Below are 25,754 nucleotides of genomic sequence, written 5' to 3'. Positions count from 1 at the left end.
TAGGTTAGAATAGGTTATAGGGTTGAAACAGTTTTTTTGTGCATTAGGGTTAGTATTGCGTACTATTTATTGTTATCTGTAATTTAGGAAGTTTTAGTGTTAGGGTAGTATAGTCGTTTATTTATTGCTATCTGTATATTTAGGAAGTTTCACTTATATAAGCTCAGCATAGATGTAAATTTATTCTGTGTACTTGTATGTTATGTTATGCCAGATGCTTGCGTTGTCTTGTCTTAAGAATTTCAGTGCCCAGTCTAACCTTGTGTTGTTCTGTGTACCTGACAAATAAAAGACTTGAACTTGAACAAGCGTCGAGCGCCGGTCATTTCAACGCAGTGAAAAGAAAAATAATTATATCATCACAGTCGATCAAATTCCAGGATCCTGCTTTCTTGACTTACCCTAGATATGTGTGTTTCGTCACCCAGTGAAAATCACACCAGGAAAATCTAGTTCAAAGCTATTTTCCTCCTGTTTGTTTTATTGCTGCCGGCTGCGAATCACAGTCTTTCAAAGCTGCGATTCGCTTTTTTATCAGCAGATATTGCAAATATATGTTAAGATGGTTATATCGTAAATAAGATTTATATTTACACCTACATATGTATAGTCTATGCAAATATATTGTTTGAACAATTGTATTAAATTCTATGAAGTTCACTACACAGCCATATAGACAGGTAAGCACAATTTGTTTGTTATGACATCAGCGGCAACAATAATTGTAGCCTATGTTTTGTAAATCGGATACACATAACAAATAAATTTATTTCTGAAATATCAAGAGGTATAAATTAGTCAAATGAGTTACAATAAATGAGTAAATGTCTACAACATCTTAGAAAGCTAAAGGAAATGTAGGCCTATTTTTGAGGTGGTGGAAAAAGCTGTGTAAGCATGGGAATGCTTGAAATGTTGGTGTCTTGACTTGAGTAGACTATACGTTGAAGGGAACTTGAGGGACAGATTGACCAAGGCCACTTCAGTTTCCAACCTTGCCTTGGTGTCGTGCAAGAAGCTTCATCTCCCGATCATTAGGGGACCATCGACCCCCTATTTCCGCTAAAAGTATCCTAGGGCAAACCGGCTGCACCATGATGCAAATCACGCAACAGGAGCTTCAGGGGACTGTAGCAGGGTGTGGTCGTTTAAGAATAGATATACTTTATCTATAATCAAGTATTTAGTCATCGGGGCACCACCTTGATATTGGTTTACGGAGATCAAGGTTTAATATGTAATGATCAGTATTCTGCAGGAATTCATGTGTTCTACTTGTAGAGCAGATCATAATATGAGGGAACAAATGACACAAGTAAAAAATATACACAAAGATTTATTGAAGTAAATGGAAATATAATGAATAGTACTGTACACTTGATTGTTAAGTATTAAGAGTTTGATAACAAATTGAACAATGGAAAGGTGAAAAGAGCGGGAAGAGGGGAAAATAATTTGACCTTGTATAAGAACAGGAATGGTCTAGTGGTAAACTAACGAGAGTTAGTTTTACATGTAGTCTAATAAAACACACACAATACAAATTACTTCATGCCAATGTCACAAGTAAGAAATATAGCTAGTGTGAGGGAATGATAGCATTATACTGCTGATCAATGCTGCTATACCAATCAATATCTAATATGAATATGTAAACACACATGTTTTGTAATGCTAATAACTAAGATACAAATATTGAATGTGATCAATTGATTTAATAAAGTAACAGATAAGAAACATTGAAATGTAACTTTGGTGTGTGGACAAGAATGCAGATGTCAGGCAAACTGACTTGGGAGGCGAGTTCGTGACGCTCAGGGACTGGTGTGAGCACAATGAGCTAGTCAGCTCATGGGAGTAAAAGTGTCAACTTGGGAGATAAGGTGATGCTGGGAACATAACTCTTCTCTGCTTCAGGACGAGTCAGACCGGACAGTTCTTACTATGGATAATATGCCCCCTTCCCCTGGAGACCCTGCCCCCCCCCCCTTCTCACTGGATGCTCCCCTTCTCCTTGGAGCCCATCTGCCCCTTTACATCATCTGACCTAGGAGTGGTCTTACCCTCTCCCCTTCCCCTTGAAGACCCCACCCCGTATATCATCAGGACCTCGAGATGACCTGCTCTCAACTCTGGAGAACTCAAACCCCCCCCCCCCTTGGATTGCATCAGACCTGTGGGTCTTCTCTGCCCCCTCCCTCTCCTAACATCACCAGGTCCGTGGACTGCCCACCTTGCGCCAGCATGAACGCCCTGGACATTTAATTGGTTAACAATAGCCACCCCAAGGTCTCCTGACCAATGGCCACTCACCAGACCTCCCTCTCTGGGGAGTACAAGATCTGTCTCCCAAGGGCGGGGAGACAGAACTTGGGAGGGGCAGAACTTTCTCTGATATTCTGTCACGACCACCTTCTCAACGAAGGCCTTCGTTCGTTCTAATCTTATACTCTGTTTTGGTGGGATGACTGCTGTTGCATCATCGACTGATTCATTGTACTAGACTACGGACATCTTGGTGTATTGTTTTCATTGTGTATCTTGTGATTGCATCATTACTAATTAAACTACAAGTAACATGGTCCGATGCTTAACCGTGTATCATTCTTCCTCTCAACACCCAGTTTACACTAACCTTAACAATTGGTGACCTTCCGACGTGCCTGGGTGAGAGATCTGGACGAGAGGTCCCTGAGAAGGGGACCCCAGCCGGCAGGAGCGGGACAGCTGTGGTTCACTGACACTCACTTGGATATCCACAAAAATAGGGTAAGCAGAGCCTGTTTAAACGAAATCTGCATAGCTTAGGACTTTAGCTTTTAGGAGTGAGTGTCTTTAAACTGCACTGTACTGTGACTCTGGGCTGCACACTTTGAATCAAATTGTCCATAGAGAGATTAACGTTGATGCAAACTCAATGATACATTTGTAATTGTGAAACGAGGTGGGGTCTGGCAGATGTGGCACTGTGACAGGAGCGCTCGGCAGTTTCTACGTGGTACGGGGCGTTGCCTGGCAGTGGTCACACTGTGACGGGAGCACCTGGCTGTTTCTGATTGTGTCTATTGTGAAACGAGGTGGGGTCTGGCAGATGTGGCACTGTGACAGGAGCGCTCGGCAGTTTCTACGTGGTACGGGGCGTTGCCTGGCAGTGGTCACACTGTGACGGGAGCACCTGGCTGTTTCTGATTGTGTCTATTGTGAAACGAGGTGGGGTCTGGCAGATGTGGCACTGTGACAGGAGCGCTCGGCAGTTTCTACGTGGTACGGGGCGTTGCCTGGCAGTGGTCACACTGTGACGGGAGCACCTGGCTGTTTCTGATTGTGTCTATTGTGAAACGAGGTGGGGTCTGGCAGATGTGGCACTGTGACAGGAGCGCTCGGCAGTTTCTACGTGGTACGGGGCGTTGCCTGGCAGTGGTCACACTGACGGGAACACCTGGCTGTTTCTAATTGTGTCTATTGTGAAACGAGGTGAGGTCTGGCAGAATGTGGCACTGTGACAGGAGCGCTCGGCAGTTTCTACGTGGTACGGGGCGTTGCCTGGCAGTGGTCACACTGTGACGGGAACACCTGGCTGTTTCTAAGTGTGTCTATTGGAAAACGAGGTGGGGTCCGGCAGAATGCGGCACTGTGACGGGAGCACCTGGCTGTTTGAGATAGACGTAAATAATATGTTTGTGGAGATTTAAGGAGTAGCAAACCTCTTTTTCTTGCTTTCTCTCTCTTTCTCCCTATCTACTGCATTGCTGGAATGGGCTATGCCGAGGTTCGAGCAGGGCACATTTCACAAGCAGACTCTCTCTCTTTCTTGCTCTCTCTCCCTTTCTCTCTATTGCATTGTCGGGATGGGGCCATGCCGAGGTTCGAGCATGGCGCATTTTAGACAAGCTCTCTCTCTCTCCCTTTCTCTCGCTCTCTCTCTCTCTCTCTCTCGCTATCTCTTAGCATTGTTGGGTTAATAATGTGTATCTCTCCCTTTCTTGCTCTCTCTCCCTTTCTCTCTATTGCATTGTCGGGATGGGGCCATGCCGAGGTTCGAGCATGGCGCATTTTAGACAAGCTCTCTCTCTCTCCCTTTCTCTCGCTCTCTCTCTCTCTCTCTCTCGCTATCTCTTAGCATTGTTGGGTTAATAATGTGTATCTCTCCCCTCGCACCTTTCCCCTCCCCTCTCCTCTCCTCTCACCCCTCCCCTCTCACACACTCTCCCTTCACACACCTCCCCTCCCTTCCCTTCCCCTCTCCTCTCCTCTCCTCCCCTCTCCTCTCCTCCCCTCTCCTCTCCTCTCCCTTCACACATCTCCCCTCAACTCCCTACCCCTCCAACCCCTACCCTCTCACACACTCTCTCACTCTCGCCCTCTCTCTCTCGCTCTCCCCACCTCCCCTCTCCTCTCCTCCCCCCTCCTCTCCTCTCTCCCCTCCCCTCCCCCCCTCACACACTCTCTCCCTTCACACACCTCCCCTCAACTCCCAACCCCTCCCCTCCAACCCCTCCCCTCTCACACACCCTCTCGTCTCTCCCTTCACACACCTCACCTCCCCACCACTCCCCTCTCACACACTCTCTCCCTTCACACACCTCCCCACCCCTCTCCTCCCCTCCCCTCTCTTGCACTACACACACTCTCTCTCTCTCTCTCTCTCTCTATGTCTCTCTCTCTCTTTACCTCTCTCTGGTCAAGGAGCTGAGACCTACCGGTGCCAACTAAACTCCTTGTCTCTCTCTCTCTCTCTCTCTCTCTCTCTCTCTCTCTCTCTCTCTCTCTCTCTCTCTCTCTCTCTCTCTCTCTCTCTAATACTGATGTGTATGTGTGGATCTTTGAGACTCTACCCACAGCTACGACCAGCAACAGGTAAGCGCTATTACAATTATTTTGGTGGTTGGCATTGACTGGTGACAGTGGGTTGCAGCTGTTACTAGCCTGGATCCGGCTGGTGGCAGTTGGGTGGTTGGTGAGCTCCGACTGGTGGTGGATTATATTATTGCAGTTGTGTTTTGTTGGTGAGCTCCGACTGGTGGTGGATTATATTATTGCAGTTGTGTTTTGTCTGTGGCTCCGACTGGTGGTGGATTATATTATTGCAGTTGTGTTTTGTCTGTGGCTCCGACTGGTGGTGGATTATATTATTGCAGTTGTGTTTTGTCTGTGGCTCCGACTGGTGGTGGATTATATTATTGCAGTTCTATTTTGTCTGGCTCCGACTAGTGGTACATGGCATTACTACAGCTGTTATTGTTTGATTCCAACCAGTGGTGGAACAACAAGTATTTATGGTCAGACGTGACCTTGCTATCTGTGTGTGTCTGTTATGTTTGCCTTATGTTGCCTATATGTATCTGTCATGTTTGTTTTATGTCTGTTTCAAACAAGAAAAAGTTATGTTTATGTGTCTTTAAGGAGAGGACAAATGAAGTGGCGTCCATCGCACGTTGAATTAAGGCCAGGTTATAAAATATTAGACTGGTGGCAGACCAAATACACGGTCAACCCAGATACTGGGTTTAAAGAAGGCAGCGGTAAAAAAGACCCCACAACCAACAGAAGAGTGGCATTAACTGAGGAAGAATACAAACTTGTGTTTGCAGGATCGCTGCAGTGCATAAACAAGGAGGAAATAAAAGAACAGTATCCAACACAAGCAGAATATTTCGAGAAGCTGGCATCACAAATTATAGTCAAACCTTCACACTTGCAGCCAATCGTGGAGAAGCTCCACAAGAGCGCACACTCGAAAACTTTTGACGCCTTCTTTGAACCACCAACGTTGGAAGAATATCTGCGAGGGACAACAACGAGTGAAGTCGAGGCTCGCCCGGATAAGTGGATAACCAGAATCTGTGTGACATACAAGGCCGTCTGGCATATGAAGCACTGGCCAGGCAGAAAAGAATCACCTGAAGACAAGTCACGTCCACGGAAACGTGCAAAGCACGAGGAGATAAAGGAAGCTTGGGAGGAACTACCAGGGAGGCGGACTGACGATCAGACAGCATTGCTGGAGAGGCTGAGGCCAATTGAAGGCAACAGGAAGACAATCAATTGGGTCAGAGCTGAGTTCATCATTGAACCAGAGGACATAATTGACTTGACTGTATCCAACTAGACCGACTCGACTATCCAGCAACATCACTGACTTGACTGTATCCAGAATTTACCCTGACACAAGCCTGATCTGACTGACACCAGACTTAGAAACACCAGGAGAAGAGAAGGATGGCGTCCAGACCAACCACCTTGAAGGCAGTAAAGGATGTGATGTGGAGAAGGCTGGAAGCCACCAATTCCAAGAAAGAGATAGAGGAGAAACGCAAGACATTTGAGCATCTATACCTGGATTGGGGAAGGAGGGGACTGATTCTGGGAAATGTAATGGAAGTAACATTGGATGACAGGAAGAAAATAACCGAATTTGAGAGACAAGAGATGATTTCCAAGAAAAATGAATGGGAAAAGGCAGGCAGCCACAAGATAGGAGGAAGCAAGCGAGCCTATGAACAAGCTAAGCTGAAACATGCAAGGGCAACAGAATTAATAATGATGTTGACCATCCCAGAAAATCAACCAATAACAACCCACCTGCCGCCAAAAATAAGTGAAAAAAGATTGTACCCAGACATCACAGAGGCAATAACTCCAACAGCTCCAGACGCCAAGGAGACCCCAAAAGCCCCTACAGCTCCCCCACCTTATTCATCCAACAATCCATTTACCCAAGCCCCAGTGTTCGAGGTCAAGTCGGGAAAACTTGAATTAGAAGTCAACGGGAGACGCACGGACATCCCAGATGATCTTACAGTGGAAGAACTGACAGAAATGGCATCAATACTGGGAGAAAGGATCATCAAAACACAGGCAACGATGATGGAGCAAGAAAGGAGGGAAGAAAACGAATCAAGAGAACGTCCAGCCCCAGCCTCTTTAAACAGCCAAACGAGACCTCGCAACTACAGCCAGCCCGACATTCCCCAAAGAACGGGGTATGAACCTGACCTAAACAGTAGCCTGTGCCAGTCCAGCATTCCCAGAAGAACTGGCTACGCAAGCCATGAACTTGACCAGGACAGCCTGATTGAAGGGGAGTGTGAAGAAATCCCAGACGAACAACGAAGGGTGCTGGAAGAAAAACTGGAAAGAATTGAAGAAGAGGAGAGATACAAGCGGAACCAGAGGAAAAGCCGCCACGAAAAGACAGATTCTGTAATAATAACAGGAAAAGAAATGGAAGTAGATCAAAGAGGAATGTCCGCCAGAACCAGGTCACACCAGGCCCACAAAGGAGGGTGGAGCGACAACAGCCAGTTCCAATGCCCACTGCTGTTGGATGCAGGCGGGGCAGCCCGGTACGAACCATGGAGCCATAGAGACATGAACGAGTTAGTCACTGTACTTCCTCCACTGTCGGCCGGAGGAGCCCAATGGATAAGGGCTTTCGAGAAGCTGACGGCACAAGACCGCCTGGCAATGGGAGACATCCGAGCCATCATCTTACGACTGGATGGGAAAGTGAAGGTTCGAACTATCGACCAGAAGGCTAAATGCGAGGGGGATGACGACAGAGAACCGTTCAACAATGCCAGAGGAAGATATTGGGATGCCATAAGAGACATCTACCCACAAGAGCAGAGCTTGGCAGCCCTGGAAAGCTTGGAAATGGAGCCTGGAGAGAAGATGCACGCATTTCTCAGAAGAGCTGAGGATGTGTGGTTGGAAGGAACTGGAGAACGCCACGATGTCACTAAAGGCCAATTATTGTTTTGGAAGTCTGCAGTAGTAAGAGCACTCCCGAAAGCCGTCCGAGACGAACTCGAGGACGTGGTGGGTCTGACCTACAAACCTGTGGCTGAATGGACAAACTACCTTATACATTACCAAAAGAAGCATGATAAAGCTGAAAAAGAACTATGTCTGAAAGACAGTGACATGAACAGACAGCTCCTGAGGGGTCGGGTCGCAGATAGACACGACATGGCCAATGAGAAGAAGAAAGCTACCAAGACACAAATGATAGTGGAAGAACCTCTGTTTGAGCAAATGGCAGTGGAAGTGCGACCAAAACCCCCACAACCTCAATACCCTCTTCCCCAACCACAACACCCTCCCCCACAACCTCAATACCCCCTTCCCCAAATACCCCCACAACCTCAATACCCTCTTCCTCAACCACAATACCCCCTTCCCCAAATACCCCCTCAACCACAATACCCTCGTCCCCAACAACCCCAACCCCAATACCCCCAACCCCAATATCAGTATCCATCGGCGTTTCCACAAAATGCCCCTCAATATGCCTACCCTACAGGCGGCGGACGAGGAGGCCAGCGAGGAGCGTGCTACACATGTGGAGAGACGACACACTTCGCCAGGGAATGCCCTCAAGGCCAGAACAAACGAGGAAGAGGTGGCTACAACAAGAGAGGAGGAGGTAGAGGCCAAATAACTCTGAACCTACAGGTACCACAGCCGCAACAAACTCAGCAACCAGCGGGTCTGCCTCTGCTTCAGCCACCGAATGCGACACAGATGCCGGTCGCGACATGGACCCTGGACCAGTGGGATGGCGACCAATGAGGAGGCCCAGAGGATCCGACTGCAGGTGACATCCAAGCCAGTAAAGTACCAATGGTCACCTGCATGATTGATGGAGAAAAAGTGGAGTTGATGGTGGACACAGGTGCGGCAGTGTCATGCCTGAACAATCTAAAAGGGACAACCCCACTCTCTTCTAAAACCATCAGAACAGTTGGATACTCGGGACAAAGCGAAGAACAGCGGTACACCCAGCCACTAATCACCACAGTCGGCTCACAAACACTGACACATTCATTTCTGCATGCCCCCAAATGCCCCATGAACCTGATGGGGAGAGACCTGCTGCTGAAAATAGGAGTTACCATCACCTGCTCCACAAAAGGATTGGCGTTGTATATGCCAGGAGTAGAAACATCAAAAACAATCAGTGATGGCCAGAGGATACTGTTCATGGGCACTAACACAAAGACACCAGTAGGAATGACAGAAATGACGCAAATATACTGGACAAGACTGTCTCCGCCAGGAGAAACGAAAGGAGCGCTCAAAACCTATATGGACTGGAAGGCATGGATCAATGAACTACATCCATACGGACCGCCCCCGGACCCCCCACATTGCACATACAACTATCTACGGGCACCAGACGAAGTATATCAGGAGGCGTGGCAGACACACAAAGAGGGAAAAACAGAGACAATCAGATCAAGAGACATATATGTGGGAAAAGAAGGAGTCGCAGCATATTGTGAACTAACACCTGACCAGATGGCATGGTACACACTGACCACTGAATCTGTGCCCCACATCACCCTATCAGTTGCAGCAGGAGGAGAAGCAAGGTGTCTCGGTCCAATGGTGAAAAAAGCACTGACGATGACATGGCTGCCCACAACAGCACCAAAATTGCATGTGAACGCCGCAGGAGACATGTGGAGAATTTCTGACACACAAGACAACGAAGGAGATATGGAAGAAGTGGAGCTGGAAAGGGACCATGGACGGGAACACACAAATCACCCAAACACGGACCACTATCTAAAAGATGTCCCAGACAAGTTGTGGACAACAGGACCATATGATGTAGGGAGGGTGACCAGCGAGATTGGGATGACACTGAAGAATCCATCTGACACACCAATCTGGCGTCCCCAATATAAACTCAAAGAAGAACAGATAGAAGGGATTGGCGAGACCATTGCCGGGTTGCTAGCAGCTGGAGTGATACGGCCGTCAAACTCTCAATGGAACACACCAATACTGCCAGTACCAAAAGCAGGAGGAAAAGGATGGAGAATGGTGCATGATCTCCGCCCAATCAACGATGTAACAAACACGCGACTGTTGGTCGTACCAGATCCCTATGTCTCGCTCATGAATTTGTCGCCAGAACAAACCCACTTCTCAGTCATAGATCTGGCGAACGCTTTCTTCTGCATCCCGCTGCGTCAAGAAGTACAGGACTGGTTTGCATTCACATACAATGGACGGCGATACACCTACAACCGCATGCCACAAGGATACAAGGACTCCCCGGGAATCTTTAACTTAGTGCTGCGCGATGACCTGTCAGACATTACCCTGCCACAAGGGACAGTAATTATCCAATATGTGGATGATTTATTACTAGCAGCGACCTCGGCTGAGCAGTGCCTCGAAGCAACCCGAACATTGCTGACAGTGCTGGCGGAAAAAGGATATAAGGTGAAGAAAGAAAAAACTCAGATTGCCAGACGAACAGTCACGTATTTGGGCAGATTGATCTCAGCCAACAGCATGACACTAACAGGCTCACAAAAGGAGTCCATTTTGAACCATGGGAAACCAACAATTGTCAAACACATGCTGGCATTTCTGGGATTGACCGGATACAGCCGAAACCACATCCCTGACTACGTGTCGCTAACCCAACCACTAAGGGACATACTCAACACCGCCGGAATCAGGGAACACCAACAAGTACTCGTCTGGACACCAGAGGCCGAGCAAGCATTTATCCGCACCAAACAAGCACTGGGACAGGCCGAACACCTCTGTCCCCCGGACTACACAAAACCATTTCATCTGGATGTTTCTGAAACAGGTGGTACTGTTACGGCAGTTCTGTTTCAGAGAAAGGAGGGAGAAAGAAGAGTACTTATGTATCACAGTTCAAAACTTAGTAATGTAGAAATGGGACAAACAGGGTGCGGCAGACACCTGACGGCTTTAGCCAAGGTCATCGAAAAGACAGCACACATTGTCATGTGCCACCCGCTAAAAGTCAACACAACACATGGGGTGGTGTCATTTCTTACCTCAAGGGCTTTCACCATCTCTGCAGTACGAAAAGCAAAAATATGTGGGACATTGACAAAACCACACATTTTCTATGAGACTGGAAACATCAACATGGCCCCTGAGTTGGATCCTGCTGAACTCATACCACACAACTGTGAATATGTATCTCAGAAGGATCTGAAGATAAGACCCGATCTTACCACCACACCACTAAAAGACCCGGACAGCACACTGTTTAGCGACGGATGTTGCTACAAGGGAAACACTGGAAATGTGGCCTCCTATGCAGTTGTTCAGCAGGAAGGAACTGGCAAATGGAACAATCACACTACCTGGGAAGCAGAAATCATTCCACAACCAGCATCGGCACAGTTAGCAGAAATCCACGGGCTCACAAGGGCTTTGGAATTAAGCCAAGGGAAAGCCGTAAACATCTACACCGACTCAGCCTATGCACATGGAGCAGTGCATGTAGACGGGCCACAGTGGAAAAGGAGAGGATTTCTTACGACCAATGGAACCGCCGTCAGACACTCCACGACTCTTAAGAGACTGCTCGAGGCAGTACTGCTGCCCACTAGGGTAGCCATAATGAAATGTCCAGGACACCAAAAAAGCAATAATCATGTTGCCCAAGGAAATGATGCGGCCGACAGAGCAGCCAAAATGGCAGGAGGATACACCAAGCAATTGATGTGTCTGGCCGAGCCAATCAGACCAGCCCTGACCACACAAGACCTAGTGGAGATACAAAAGGAAGCAGGAGTGTACGAACAGAGCCAGTGGATACACAAAGGAGCTACAGAAAAAGATGGACTGTGGAGAGCACACGACGGACGATTAGTAGCACCGGCAAAATTAGTGACAATACTGACAGCGCAAGCGCATGGACCAGCCCATGAAAGCAGAAGACGAACCACAAAAACCATAGAGACAGACTGGTGGCATCCGTACATGAAGGAGTTGGTCGAGAACTATGTACGCGAATGCGACACATGCCTGGCATTTAATGACAAGAAAACCTTCACCTGCCCAATGGGGAGATTCCCGGTTCCGGAGGCCCCGTTTAAAGAAATATGCATAGACTACACGGACATGGGGGCAGAAAACATAGTACGAGGTTTCAGATACATGCTGGTGATGGTGGACAGATTCACAAAGTGGGTGGAGGCAATACCCACAAGACGAGAAGACGCGAATTCCGTGATCAAATGGTTAAAAAACGAACTCATACCCAGATATGGGGTCCCAGCAAGAATCCGATCAGACAACGGCAGCCATTTCACAAGCCAACACCTGGCAAAAGTGGAGCAACAGTTGGGAATAACACACAGCTTTGGGGCAGTATACCATCCGGCATCACAAGGAATAGTAGAAAGGGTGAACGGAACATTGAAACGGAAGACTGCTAAGATCTGCTATGGCACCAAGATGTCATGGGTGGATGCCCTACCACTAGCCCTAATGTCAATGAGAAGTTCCCAATCCGAAAAGACACACTTGTCCCCACATGAATTGCTGACTGGGAGACCCATGCCAGGACCGCCTAGGGATGGGGGCAGGGGCCCAATTCTAGACTTATGGAAGATAGAGGCTTCTGAGTATATGAAAGCACTGACGGACCTTACCAACGTTTTGTCCACACAGGTGCGGCAGGCCGAGCAGGAAGCAGACGAGCATCAGGACACAGCAGTAGGGCCTGGAGACTGGGTGAGAGTTAAAGTACACAAACGAAAGTGGACTGAACCTCGGTGGACAGGTCCGTGGCAGGTAACAGAACGTGCCTCCCACGCTTTGAAAGTCAGAGGAAAAAACGGAGATCATTGGCATCACCTCACACACTGTGCATCGGCGGAGGCCCCCTCCCGCACTCTGGGGGAAGTTAGAAAGGATCTGTGTTGCCTTGAAGACAAACCCACCGACAAACCTGAAGTTTAAGGAAGAGGACAGAACGAGACAGAGCTGCAGTCCAGATCGAAAAAGTGGACGTACTCATCATATGCTTAATAATCATACGACACTTCTTCTAGCCCAACCGGTTTCCTCACTTCACACATTCCGCGGCAACACATCAATATGTCTAGATTGTGCTTTTGGGGACTGCTCGTCTGCACCATGGGTTGTCTCAAAACAACCACTGAGTGCCTAAGCAGCCTGAAATACACCCTGGGCCAAACAGCGACACTGAAGGTAGACCTCTGCGAAATGTTACCATGCAATTGGGGCAGTCAAGAGTACTACAGTTCAGTAAACATCTACATGGGAATAACCACACACTGTAGCTCATGGGGAGATATCGGATGGAACACTGGACCACATGACTGGGGATACAAGCCTGCCACTGCGCTAAAAAGGGTCAGTAATGGAAACATAAACCAACTGGAGAGACTGTCTATAAGCAGAGGGAAGGCTCCCAAGGACTGCAAACCTAAATCATCATGCAACCCACTGCTTGTCACCCTAAAAGATCCCTACGAAGGAGATAGGGGAAGCTACTGTCTAGGAATGGAGGAAAAGGGAAAAGACACAATCAGAACTTTTGAGATCATAATATCAAAGAACACATTTCCAGACAGCACCAAAGCCCAGAACTCAGGACAGACCACACTCAAGGACACCATTGTAGCTGAAACAGGATACGCCGACAGAAATGAGTGGGTAGACTGGATGATGTACACTGCGGAACAGCATAGAGTTAAAAACTGTGTGGCTTGCGGGACCGCAAGGCCACTACTAGGAACGGTACCTTTTCCTATCACCCCGAGGGATGATGAAAAAACGTTCAAATGCCTGTTGAAACTTTTCAGCCAGCTACACCCAGAAGGTTGCACCACTATCAAACTGCTGTTTCCCTCAGTACCCATGGCAAGGCCGCCCCATTTCACCCCATATGATGGAAGATACACCTGCATTCGAAAATTGTCAGGGCACGTTGATGTCGGCCGCCTAACACAGTGCAACCAAACTTACGCACCAAGTGGACACACACTCGACGTTCTGAATGAAATGCATTATCCTAGAGCGGATGTGTGGTGGCTCTGTGGGACGACATTGTATCCAATATTGCCTCATGACTGGACAGGAGTGTGTGCGCCAATTCAGCTTGTAATGCCATTCTATGCCATTCCACGGACGGCCGATGAGATCGAGAGGCTGGCAGACAGAGGTATTGGCCACATCAAGAGACAGACAAGGGCAGTTAAAGGATCATTTGACTCTGGTATCTGGATGGATGCTATAGGCGTACCAAGAGGAGTTCCAGACGAATACAAGGCAAGAAATCCGATTCTGGCAGGTTTTGAGTCACTGTTCATCTTCCCATCGATAAACAAAAACATGGAGTGGATAAATTACATATACTACAATCAGCAACGATTTGTGAACTTTACTAGAGTCGCTATAGGGGGACTAGCCGAGCAGCTAGACCGAACCAGCACCATGACACTGCAGAATCGTATGGCATTGGATATGTTGTTGGCCGAGAAGGGCGGAGTGTGCAGGATTTTTGGAACCCTGTGCTGCACATTTGTCCCTAACAACACTGCACCAGATGGCTCCGTATCCAGGGCATTGAAGGGACTGACGTCTCTGAGTAAGGAACTGGCCGAGAACAGTGGAGTGGACAACTACTTCACATCAATGTTGCAGTCCTGGTTCGGTAAATGGACATCTACTATTGTCTCAGTGGTGGGGGCAGTGACAGCGACGGTAGTCATTCTGATCATGTGCAGCTGCTGTTTCATACCCTGCGCTAAGAACCTGATTGGAAGACTGACCAATACTTTAACAGGGCAGCAGGCACAGTATTATCTGGAGGAAATTGTGGAATTTGAAGTTCACTCAGAGATCGAGCGTTTCTGTGAGGCTACAAGTGGACAGGACTGGAGCGACGGCTGTCGCTAGGGCCATGTTCTCTTTCCTCACGGCATTATCTTTTGAACCCCTTTACTTTCACTAATCACGTCCTTATTTACACTGGGACATATCTTAATCAGTAATATCCAGTTTGATTGTTATTCAATGTTCTCAAATTTATTTTATTACAATTCTAAAAGCTTGGCTACAGTTGTATGTATGTGGTGAAGGGGACCTGTGAGTATGTTCAGGTCTGCCGTGGGTACATGGATGTCGAATGTCCACTCTGTGGAGTGACGGTGGGTTTTCCCCTATAACATCGTTAGGGTTTTCCCACTGTGTCCAGTGTGTCCACACCACTTGGCCATAACGCTGCATAGTCTCATTATTATCGTTCTAAGCATTGTGTTCCTTAACGGGATATTTTAAATTTTGTGTTAGTTGTCACACCCTTTAAAGGGTGTGAAAGGAGGGATTCCAAGAAAACTTTAAAATATCCTGTCCGAATTAACAGTTTCTTTCTACATGTATTGACTCTTTTAATGTTCTGTTTAACAGATTGACTGATCGTACGATATGGTCGTCACACCCTTTAGAGGGTGTGAAAGGAGGGTGAGTTCTAGTGAAAAAAAAAAAAAAAAAAATTATATATATCTTCCTGTAATCTGACTGACTGTTTCTTATTGCTCATCTGAACTAACCTCCATTGTTTGCTCACACAGGTTCATAATATTTTACATTTGTGTAGTCACACCCTTTAGAGGGTGTGAAAGGAGGGATCCATGAAACTTTAAAATATCCAGTTTTAATGTTGACACCACATAGTGGTGTCAAAGGAGGGATTGTGAGGGAATGATAGCATTATACTGCTGATCAATGCTGCTATACCAATCAATATCTAATATGAATATGTAAACACACATGTTTTGTAATGCTAATAACTAAGATACAAATATTGAATGTGATCAATTGATTTAATAAAGTAACAGATAAGAAACATTGAAATGTAACTTTGGTGTGTGGACAAGAATGCAGATGTCAGGCAAACTGACTTGGGAGGCGAGTTCGTGACGCTCAGGGACTGGTGTGAGCACAATGAGCTAGTCAGCTCATGGGAGTAAAAGTGTCAACTTGGGAGATAAGGTGATGCTGGGAACATAACTCTTCTCTGCTTCAGGACGAGTCAGACCGGACAGTTCTTACTATGGATAATATGCCCCCTTCCCCTGGAGACCCTGCCCCCCCCCCCTTCTCACTGGATGCTCCCCTTCTCCTTGGAGCCCATCTGCCCCTTTACATCATCTGACCTAGGAGTGGTCTTACCCTCTCCCCTTCCCCTTGAAGACCCCACCCCGTATATCATCAGGACCTCGAGATGACCTGCTCTCAACTCTGGAGAACTCAAACCCCCCCCCCCCCTTGGATTGCATCAGACCTGTGGGTCTTCTCTGCCCCCTCCCTCTCCTAACATCACCAGGTCCGTGGACTGCCCACCTTGCGCCAGCATGAACGCCCTGGACATTTAATTGGTTAACAATAGCCACCCCAAGGTCTCCTGACCAATGGCCACTCACCAGACCTCCCTCTCTGGGGAGTACAAGATCTGTCTCCCAAGGGCGGGGAGACAGAACTTGGGAGGGGCAGAACTTTCTCTGATATTCTGTCACGACCACCTTCTCAACGAAGGCCTTCGTTCGTTCTAATCTTATACTCTGTTTTGGTGGGATGACTGCTGTTGCATCATCGACTGATTCATTGTACTAGACTACGGACATCTTGGTGTATTGTTTTCATTGTGTATCTTGTGATTGCATCATTACTAATTAAACTACAAGTAACATGGTCCGATGCTTAACCGTGTATCATTCTTCCTCTCAACACCCAGTTTACACTAACCTTGTTGTAGTTGTGGGCGGAAGCAGAGTCCATTTAAGTCTTGGCAGTAGTTAAACAAATCCAAGACTTCCTTTTAATCCGCGGTGAGACTGAGTTTGGTTATTTCAATGTTGCAATTAGAATTGCGTTTGGTCACTTCAGCAGAATTGTCCAATAAGTGTTGCAATCACTAATGTTGACTCACAGGAGCTTGGCAAGATCAATTTTGAATGCCTATCTGGTTTCTGGACTTGCGGTACAAATGGATGTTTTGACGGTTATTTTATGTGTGCGTGCCGTTATAACCTTACCCATATTAACCGAAGAATTAGGAACTTGGACCTGGTCATTAAGAAATTTACTGACAATTATTCTTTACATTTTTACACACATTATTAGACTATTAAATACCACAATTTAATGTAAAAGAAACTAAAACACATAAGTAGGCCATCAGGTTTAATATTAATTATATATTTGTATAGACCTTTATTTTGAAGCTCAAAAAAGATATACTGTATGCATCTCTTTATTCTTCCAGTGGCATTAAACTTCCAGACTCCAGGTGAACAGATGGACTTGAACCAGGGGAGATTCACACCCAACGGCCTTTGTGGCTATGTCCTCAAACCGTCCTTCATGTGCCAGCCTGACTGTAACTTTAACCCATACAATACTGGGGGTGGGCCTGGCCACAACCCCATCCATCTCACCATACAGGTAAATGGGAATAATACACACACACACTTATAGTTTATTCATTCAGCAGTTGCTTTTCTCCACAGCAAAGAAGCAGAGGTACATAAATCTACAGGATATCAGTGGCTAATGTCAAAGTATGGTCCTACTTTTGCCAGTACAACAATAGCATCATCTCAACTACAACATTACATAACTCTGATTATAGGACAGTACAATAATAACATCTCAACATCTCAAATGAAAACATGTTAAAACATTTGAAGGTGCAATCTGTGTTCACAAGTGCTGTAACAGGATCTCAAATACAACATGCAGGTCAGTCTACAAACAAAGGCCAGTTTCAGGTACCACAACAACAAACACAATGTAGGTAGAGAAAGTGATCTTTATCAAATGTTCTTTCTTTAGGTCTATTCAGAAGTCACTCTGGGATAGCTCTACGACTGCAAATATTGAACGTTGATTACATGTAAATAAAGATTCTATCTGAACTTGATAGAAACAGAAGTTTGAATATAAATACAGATATAATTTAGTCAATCAAAATCTTTGATTGCAGTCTTGTGTTGGTCGCCAGACATAATCATTGGGATTATTTGAGCATTACATGAAACGTAGTTGTTTAACAGTAACCCAAAATCCCTGTCCCACTCCCTTCAAGGTGATCTCGGCCCAGCAGCTTCCTAAGCCTGAGTGGGACAAGCCCAGCTCGATAGTGGACCCTTGGGTGTGGGTGGAAACACATGGTGTTCCTATAGACAACAACAAGGAGAAGACCCACCGCATTGATAACAATGGTAAACACAGGCCAAATGTACGAAGGCACATACGCATGAAAATGGGTGCAGAAACGTGTATGGGTGTTTCTTCACAGAATTTCAGATTTATGAAAGAATGTGGCGAGAGAATCTGTGTTCCTTCTGCACACTTTAGAACCTATGCGTACGCTATGTTTTTAGCTGTGATAGGGCGACACAGAGTGACAGAAAGACAGAGAGAAAGTGTGTGCACGCTTAACAATTGAGAGTTTTACTTGATTTACAATGGGAGTAAATTGTATAGGTTATCTACAAATTATGCCAATATATTGCTTTAGCCTATTTAGCCGGAAAGAAAGTGTGTGAATTTGGGCCACAAGTGAGTAATGCCAAATGTGATATATATTTGTCATATACTATCGGTGGTTTAGTGCTTTTGGAGCATATTGCCAATGGGAGATTTTCAGGGATTCAGGGATTCTGCCAATTTATTGGCCCACAATGATGACTGGTTGATAAATCGTTAAGCCATTCTTTTGGGTCTCTGTACTGAGTGAGCTGGGCCCTGTGTTGGAATATCCAACAAAAATAAAGGTTTCAAGGTACAATAGATAGGAGATCGGCCACAATCTCCCTCACACACCTCAGGGTGCGATTCCTCCCACCCTGGACACACTTTGTTTCAGCCACTCCCCTCTGGCAGAAGGCTGCGGTCCATCAGGACCAAAACCTCATGCCATTAGAACAGTTTATTGTCAATTTACCACATTCAGTATCAGCCACGCGTGATCAGCCACGCGTGATCAGCCACGCGTGATCAGCCACGCGTGATCAGCCACGCGTGATCAGCCACGCGTGATCAGCCACGCGTGATCAGCCACGCACTAGCTCCACAGTCTTTCTAAAGATTCAGGGCTGAATAAACTATTTTGGAACAAGATTTTCTAACCGTTCCGAACGTTTATTTTCACTGATTCTTTTGTGGGTGATTTGGGAGATGCTAAACTTTGATATCATACATGCATTTTCACTATTTCAACATAACTTTCTGGAGGGTTTAACCTATTAGCCTACTGCTAGCTAGCGAGATCCCAAAGTAAACAATGTGAATCTGATACCAGATAAACAGGCTAAATAGCCTACATAAGTATTATATTTATTTACATTTAGTCATTTAGCAGACGCTCTTATCCAGAGCGACCTACGGTAAGTACAGGGACATTCCCCCCCGAGGCAAGTAGGGTGAAGTGCCTTGCCCAAGGACACAACGTCATTTGACACGGCGGGGAATCAATCCAGCAACCTTCTGATTTCTAGCCGACTCCCTCACCGCTCAGCCATCTGACTCCCTGATTTATTAAAGCTATGTTTCTGCATATGAGAAAATTGATGACCAATGACATGCTGGGGCTGAGCTGCACATGAATTACATGCATTGTCTACGTTTACATGTGCTGGGTTGCATGCTGGGAACATTTAATATTGTGTGTGATTGAAATTCATGTAGATTATGGCTACATTACAAAAGTGTCAGAACTGAGAGCAGTCAAGTGTGATCTCTCCATCTCTTGATAAACCACTTATAGGGCCAATCCTAATACTCTCCCTTACCCCTAGCCCTTAGTTTACCCCTAGCCTTTGGCCCTTAAAACTGAGGGGTAAGTGATACATATCCCTAAGAAATGGGACGCCACTTGGTTATGGGTACGTCATCTAGCACGTATCGATATCTCCAAAGCAAGTAGTGTCATGCACTGATATCAAACGAAATTCGATGCTAATGGAGTTTGCTTAAAATTGTAGACATGCTAGTCAGAGAAATGCGGGACTGTTGTGAAAATCAGCACTGTAACATTATCGTACCAAACTAGCGATTTTTCGAAACGTTTCAATTAGGAAAATGGTTGAAAATATTTATGTACAGGACTGTTTATACCACAAAACAAGACTGTCTTAATTTTTTTTATCAATGAATTGAGCCGAAAATATTACATTTATCGGACTCTGGATGATCTGGCCGCCATTGTTGCCGGTCGCCCAGTTTTCACATAGCCCTATGTTTCAAGTAAGCTCCCATTCTTACTTGGTTTTAAGGGGTGTATACCCCTTCGTCTTAGCCCTACCCATAGTTCAAAAAGAGTATTGGGACACCACTAGCTCTCACGGGAACGCGCAAAACTAAGGGGAAGGGGTAAGGGGGAGTATTGGGATTCGGCCATAATGCACTCGAGATCCGTTGTCCTACAACCAAAGAGCGACGTAACGGCAACGTAATCCATGGTACCAAAAATTACGTGTCCAGCCGACCAAGGTACGACATCACGGCAACGTTGTCCACGGGTCTAAAAATAATGTAACCAGCCGACCAAGGTACAACATCGCAGCAACCTTGTCCATGGGACCAAAAAATAACGTATCCAGCCGACCAAGGTATGACGTCGCGGCAACGTTGTCCATGGGTCTAAAAAGAACTAGAGCTGTCAAACGATTAAAATATTTAATCGCGATTAATCGCATTAATGTCATAGTTAACTCGCGATTAATCTCAATTAATCGCACATTTGTATCTATTTTAAATGTCCCTTGATTTCTTTTTCATCCATTCTTTTTTCAAATTGTAATGCTCTTATCGACATGGAAAAGTGGTTCGGATTGCTTCGTGCAAATGTTTTTTTTTTAATTAAAAACAACATTGCAATCGCCTGGCTTTGACGAGCAGGCGGAGAATTCGCATCAGCTGTGTGCTTGGCTGTGTGCCATCAAAATTATATTTTCGACTCCACAACGTGCTGCGATGATAGCTCATTCCCTCCGGCTCAGTTCACAACGACAGAACACACTGATCACTTTGGTCTTGTCATTTGGCAACCTTTTAAAAGTAAACTTTCCATTCAGAATCTTATTGGCATCCATTTCGGCGTCTGGCGCTGGCAATCAACTCAAAACATAACGTTAGCCTACTACCAGAGAATGTCTAATAACAAGTGGTGGGCGTGCCTGTTGTTTTGTTTCCGGTCTAGCTAGATCCGGTGTGGTATTGTAGTTTTTCTAACGTCAGTGGTTGTTGCAACAGAATGTGAAAAAAAACTTTAGTTTTTTTTCACATTCTGTTGCAAAGTTTGCTAGGTCAAAAAGAGCGTTAATCGCGCGATAAAAAAATGTACGCCGTTAATTTGGGTTTGCGTTAATAACGCGTTAAACTGACAGCACTAAAAAGAACGTAACCAGCCGTCCAAGGTACGACGTCGTGGCAACGTTGTTGCAACGTAATGTGTTAGCTGGGAAAGAATAGACAAGGAGGTCAAATACAAAGCCTAGTGTAAAATTGACACAAAAAAATTTGAAAGCCTCGCGTGTCTACATTGTGTATAAATCTGAAGCAGCATGCCGAAACGTTCTTACACTTTAGCTTTCAAACCGAAAGCTGTGCAGAAAGCACTCACCAGCAGCAACAGATCTGTAGCACGCGACTGGGGTTGATGAAAGCCAAATTCGCGAGTGGTGAAGTCAGCTACCTCGCTATGTTGTAGGCCCACATCATGTAATTGTTGCAATTACATTATAATAATGTATAATTTGTTTTCAACTAATGTCATAATTTATAATTATATAATTGCATTCATTATTAAGTGCCTTTATTTGGAAGGCCTTTTGGGACGCTCGTGAGTGAAAGTCGACAAGCTAACAGCAAGTGAAGCATGGACAATTTAATGCTGCGATAAAAGTTTAAAGTTGTGATAGCGGATGTTAGTGATCTAAGGAAACCTCTATTCCCTTGTGTACAGCATGCAGGTATGTTGTTTTGTGTGCGCATGTCATTGTATGTTCATATTCAGCTAATGTACTCTTTATTTTCCCGTTATACTGTGGGTTTAGTTTTCACGGTGGATTTGGAGAAAAAGCTTCAAATAAACCTGTAGCAAGAAAGCCACTTGTGACTTGTGATTCATTTGTGTAATAAATACTGTGTTTTAATGTTCATTTTTGGTGCAGCGTTTATTCGAGGGCGGCGTTTAATCAAAGAAATACGGTATATTATTTTATTCTGTATTTTATTTTATCGTATTTTATATTATATTGTATAGCTCTGCCAGGCTGTACCGCGCAAATGGTTTCAAAAATAGAAAAACCATGTGATAACTTTTGTGAGGCTTGGTCTGAAGATAATAGGTGTGTTCGACTTCATGCAGCGCCGGCGGCACCGACAGCCGGCTGACTTGAAGCAGCCAATGGCATCCACTGGTTCAAGTCAGCCAGGTGCTTTGTCGGCGTCGCCGGCGCTGCATGAAGTTGAACACACCTATTTTCTGCCAAATTGGTTAAGATTGGACACACTTTGTAGGAGGAGTAGAGAAAAAACTTGTTTTCATTCATTCAAAATGGCGGCCTTATCAATTTAGCTGGTATCGCAGTTATCATGTGTTAGACACAGGATCTCCCAAGATATCACGAGACAAAGGATAAAGACAAAGGCAACGAAAACAACAGTTATTGGCCAACACACATTCTTGCTTCCTGCGGCCACTCAGTGGTCCCATGACACCAATTTTGACATCCTGTGACATCCTGTGGCCCAAGTATGCAGATTCTCAAACCACATGTATTTTTATGAATCTGAAACTCCCATACAAATGTTTCTGCGCCCATTTTCATGCATACCGGCCTGACCCCAGGTTTTTCTTCTGATCTAGAAAAATAAATATTCTGCATTAATAGCGCATCTTGAATTTCTACATGGATTGTTGTGAATCACTAGCCTGGTCCTAACCAGACTCTCGTACATTTCATTTGTACAGAGAGTCTGGGCTCGCTCCATTGACAAGCGTTGACTTCCTTGTAGGCGAGTACTCTGTTGAAATTATAAACTATTGGATCTGCCTCGAACCACTCTGATCTGCCATAACCAATTGTTAGCGTTTACCTTAGCCAATTCCTTCACCACTACTGTAACAGAGGTAGCTGCTGCTGGCCACAACACAAAAGCATGGCCACCAACAAAACTCAGCAAAACTTGTTCTTGCTCCGGCTTAAGCTTATAGATATTCGGCAGCGTTGCCACAACGGACTGAATGGCTTCGCTCGCATCTTTCTCCGCCCCCATTACGGAACTACAACACAAACTAGCGCACGACATCAACGTCATCGTTCTCAGCCACTCCCTCTGTTCGCTGATTGGACAGGTAGAAAGTTAACCTGAGACATCTGACTTACGTACCTCAATCCCAGACGCAGTACAGAAGCAAAAGCAAAATTGAGCGGAAGTACGTAGGAGGGCAGAGCCAGGCTAGTGAATCCCTTGAATAACAAAACAATTATTTTCCATCCCTGCAGTTTTAAAGATGTATGTAAGATGGATCTAAAGATACTTTTCATAGTGGTACACTATGGAAGTAACACAGTGCTTTTGAAAAAATAAAATTAAAAAAACTCTGTGTTGCAGGGTTTAACCCTCGGTGGGACTGTACTTTCAACTTCACTCTGCACGTGCCTGAGCTCACATTGGTACGCTTTCTGGTAGAAGACCATGACTACACTTCCAGAAATGACTTCCTGGGGCAGTTTAGCCTGCCCTTTTCCAGCATGCGCACAGGTGTGTATGTACAATCTGTGGACATTGTAGTGGTCACATTTAATTTCATTCTTGTGTTATGCAATAGGCAAGTAACCTTCAATGTAAAATAGAATTTGAGCTGAAACAGAACAAACACAGAAATTGATTAATTAGAAGATCATTTAGAAGTGCACACAGGTAATGATTTTGAAGATTGTTACAGTGCCTTTTATAGAGGAACGGTAGTGTACCCCATTAGGTCCCACTTTCTGACCAACAAAATGTTGAACAGCCTTTCCTCAAGTATGGCAAAGGTACTGGGAAAGTGTTTGGAGTCTTTAAATACAGTACCTTATAAACCATAACATAAACAATTAGTTAAATGTGGGAAATGTTTCATTACATTTGGCCTATAAAGATAGTCTTCATTTACTTGGATAGCAAGGAAAAACCTAGTTAACGTATTTTGTTAATCAACCTTGTTCAGGAATGTTAAAGAGCTGTCCTTCCATGCACTCCCAGGTTACCGACATGTTCCCCTGAGGAAGGTTGATGGCTCCAGCCTGTCCCCCAGCTCTCTCTTCATTCACATCAAGGTCACGCCCTGCCACAGCAGCCCCACCAAGAGCCCTACCAAGAGCCCCACTGCTGAGAAGTCACCATGTAAATTACCAGCCAAAAAGACTTAGTTTGTGCACTCTGATTGTGTCAGACTGTTGTGAGAAATTCAGAATTGTACTAATATGTGACACACTCTGGTGAAAAGGGGCCATTGTCGGCCAAGTTCATAGGTTATAATCTAAATAAGGTTTATATTTATAGCAAAATATGTACAGACTATGCAAAATTATTGTTTCAACAGTTTTATTGAATTCTATGAGGTTCACTACATAGCCATTTGTGTGTAGACAGGTAATCGCAATTCGTATGTTATGACATTGGCGGCAACAATAATTGTAATGGTAAAAGGAAGTAGCCTATATTTTGTAAATCGCATACACATAACAAATAAATTAATCTCTGAAATATCAAGGAGTATAAATGAATCTAGTTACAATAAATGAGTGAATGAGTATCCTACAATATATTGTAAAGCTAAAGGAAATGTGGGCCTATTATTAAGGTGGTGAAAGAACAGTGTAAGCATTGGAATGCTTGGAATGTTGATGGTATCTTGACTTGAGTAGACTATTCATAGTTTTCACGTGACTTCATGTTCCAAGGAGCACGGCCCCTTGGAGGGCAAATAAAGACTTCTGCTGCATTTTCTAGGGGCAGAAATACGGCAGCGGGTGCTGTATATGGATTGCAAGTGCACAACACTTGCAGTTTGTGTCCATATCTTTCCTTTTCTTTAGCTAAGAGGTGATCCAAAGAAATGTGGGAAGGTAAATTTCCCGGCTTTTGCTGCGTCTCAACGGTGTGAGCCGCCATCGCCAGCAGCTTTCTGCCCTCGAGGTCACCACGGATGTCACGTGACTGAAAACTATGAATACGTTGAAGGGAACTTGAGGGACAGATTGACCAAAGCCACTTCAGTTTCCGACCTTGCCTTGGTTGCGTGCAAGAAGGTATGATCTACCGATCATTAGGGGACCATTGACCCCCCTATTTGCGCCATAAGTAGCCTAGGGAAAACCAGCTGCACTGATGCAAATCAATGCCGCATGACGCGCCCACAACTCAACTGGGTGCTTAAGTAAACAAGATCAAATTATGAGTATTAAGTGATCCTAAACATGTTGTTTATTATGTTGAGTGAATTCTTCAACATTAAAACTTATGTAATATGCAAGAAAAGGAAACGGAAAAAAAAACGAAACTGAATGACAACAGCACCCTTTTCACCAGAGCAAGTCATATATAGTCGCCTGATTCTTCATGAATTTTTTTCTCAATTCTAGGAAAGTTACGTTCCAGGATTCATATATCTCATTAAAGTAGGGATAGTTTGATGCAAACTCATTTTGTCACCTCATAATAGATCCTAGAGAGCATGATTGTGGCTCATTTTAGCACTTACCTATGTACTGTATCTAGTGTTCTTTATGCAATAATTTGAAGTATTTATACTGTCCTTGTGTCAGACTGCTTGACTGATTTGCTTGAAGTCTTGAAACCAAACCATTCGCCTAAAAGTATCCTGGGTGAATGGGCCTGTTGCCTGTGCACCTTATCTATCCCAGTATGGATTTCAT

At 45.2% G+C, this 25,754-nt stretch overlaps 1 protein-coding gene across 1 annotated transcript in view; it reads left to right on the top strand.

Annotated features, from left to right (window-relative positions):
* LOC124475231 (1-phosphatidylinositol 4,5-bisphosphate phosphodiesterase delta-3-A-like) overlaps positions 1 to 24,584 on the top strand; it is a 67,858-nt gene extending 43,274 nt beyond the window's left edge. Inside the window, exons 12-15 of the mRNA XM_047031651.1 lie at positions 17,087 to 17,265; positions 17,909 to 18,044; positions 23,446 to 23,595; positions 24,079 to 24,584. Of these exons, the coding sequence (XP_046887607.1) occupies positions 17,087 to 17,265; positions 17,909 to 18,044; positions 23,446 to 23,595; positions 24,079 to 24,245 (632 nt within the window). The 3' untranslated portion in view covers positions 24,246 to 24,584. The remainder of the gene's footprint in view (positions 1 to 17,086; positions 17,266 to 17,908; positions 18,045 to 23,445; positions 23,596 to 24,078) is intronic.
* Positions 24,585 to 25,754: the final 1,170 nt, after the last annotated feature.

Source organism: Hypomesus transpacificus, chromosome 13, assembly GCF_021917145.1.
Source record: "Hypomesus transpacificus isolate Combined female chromosome 13, fHypTra1, whole genome shotgun sequence".
Lineage (NCBI taxonomy): Eukaryota > Metazoa > Chordata > Actinopteri > Osmeriformes > Osmeridae > Hypomesus > Hypomesus transpacificus.
Note: the sequence above shows the minus strand (reverse complement) of the source record. Positions and strands in the feature narration are given on the sequence as shown.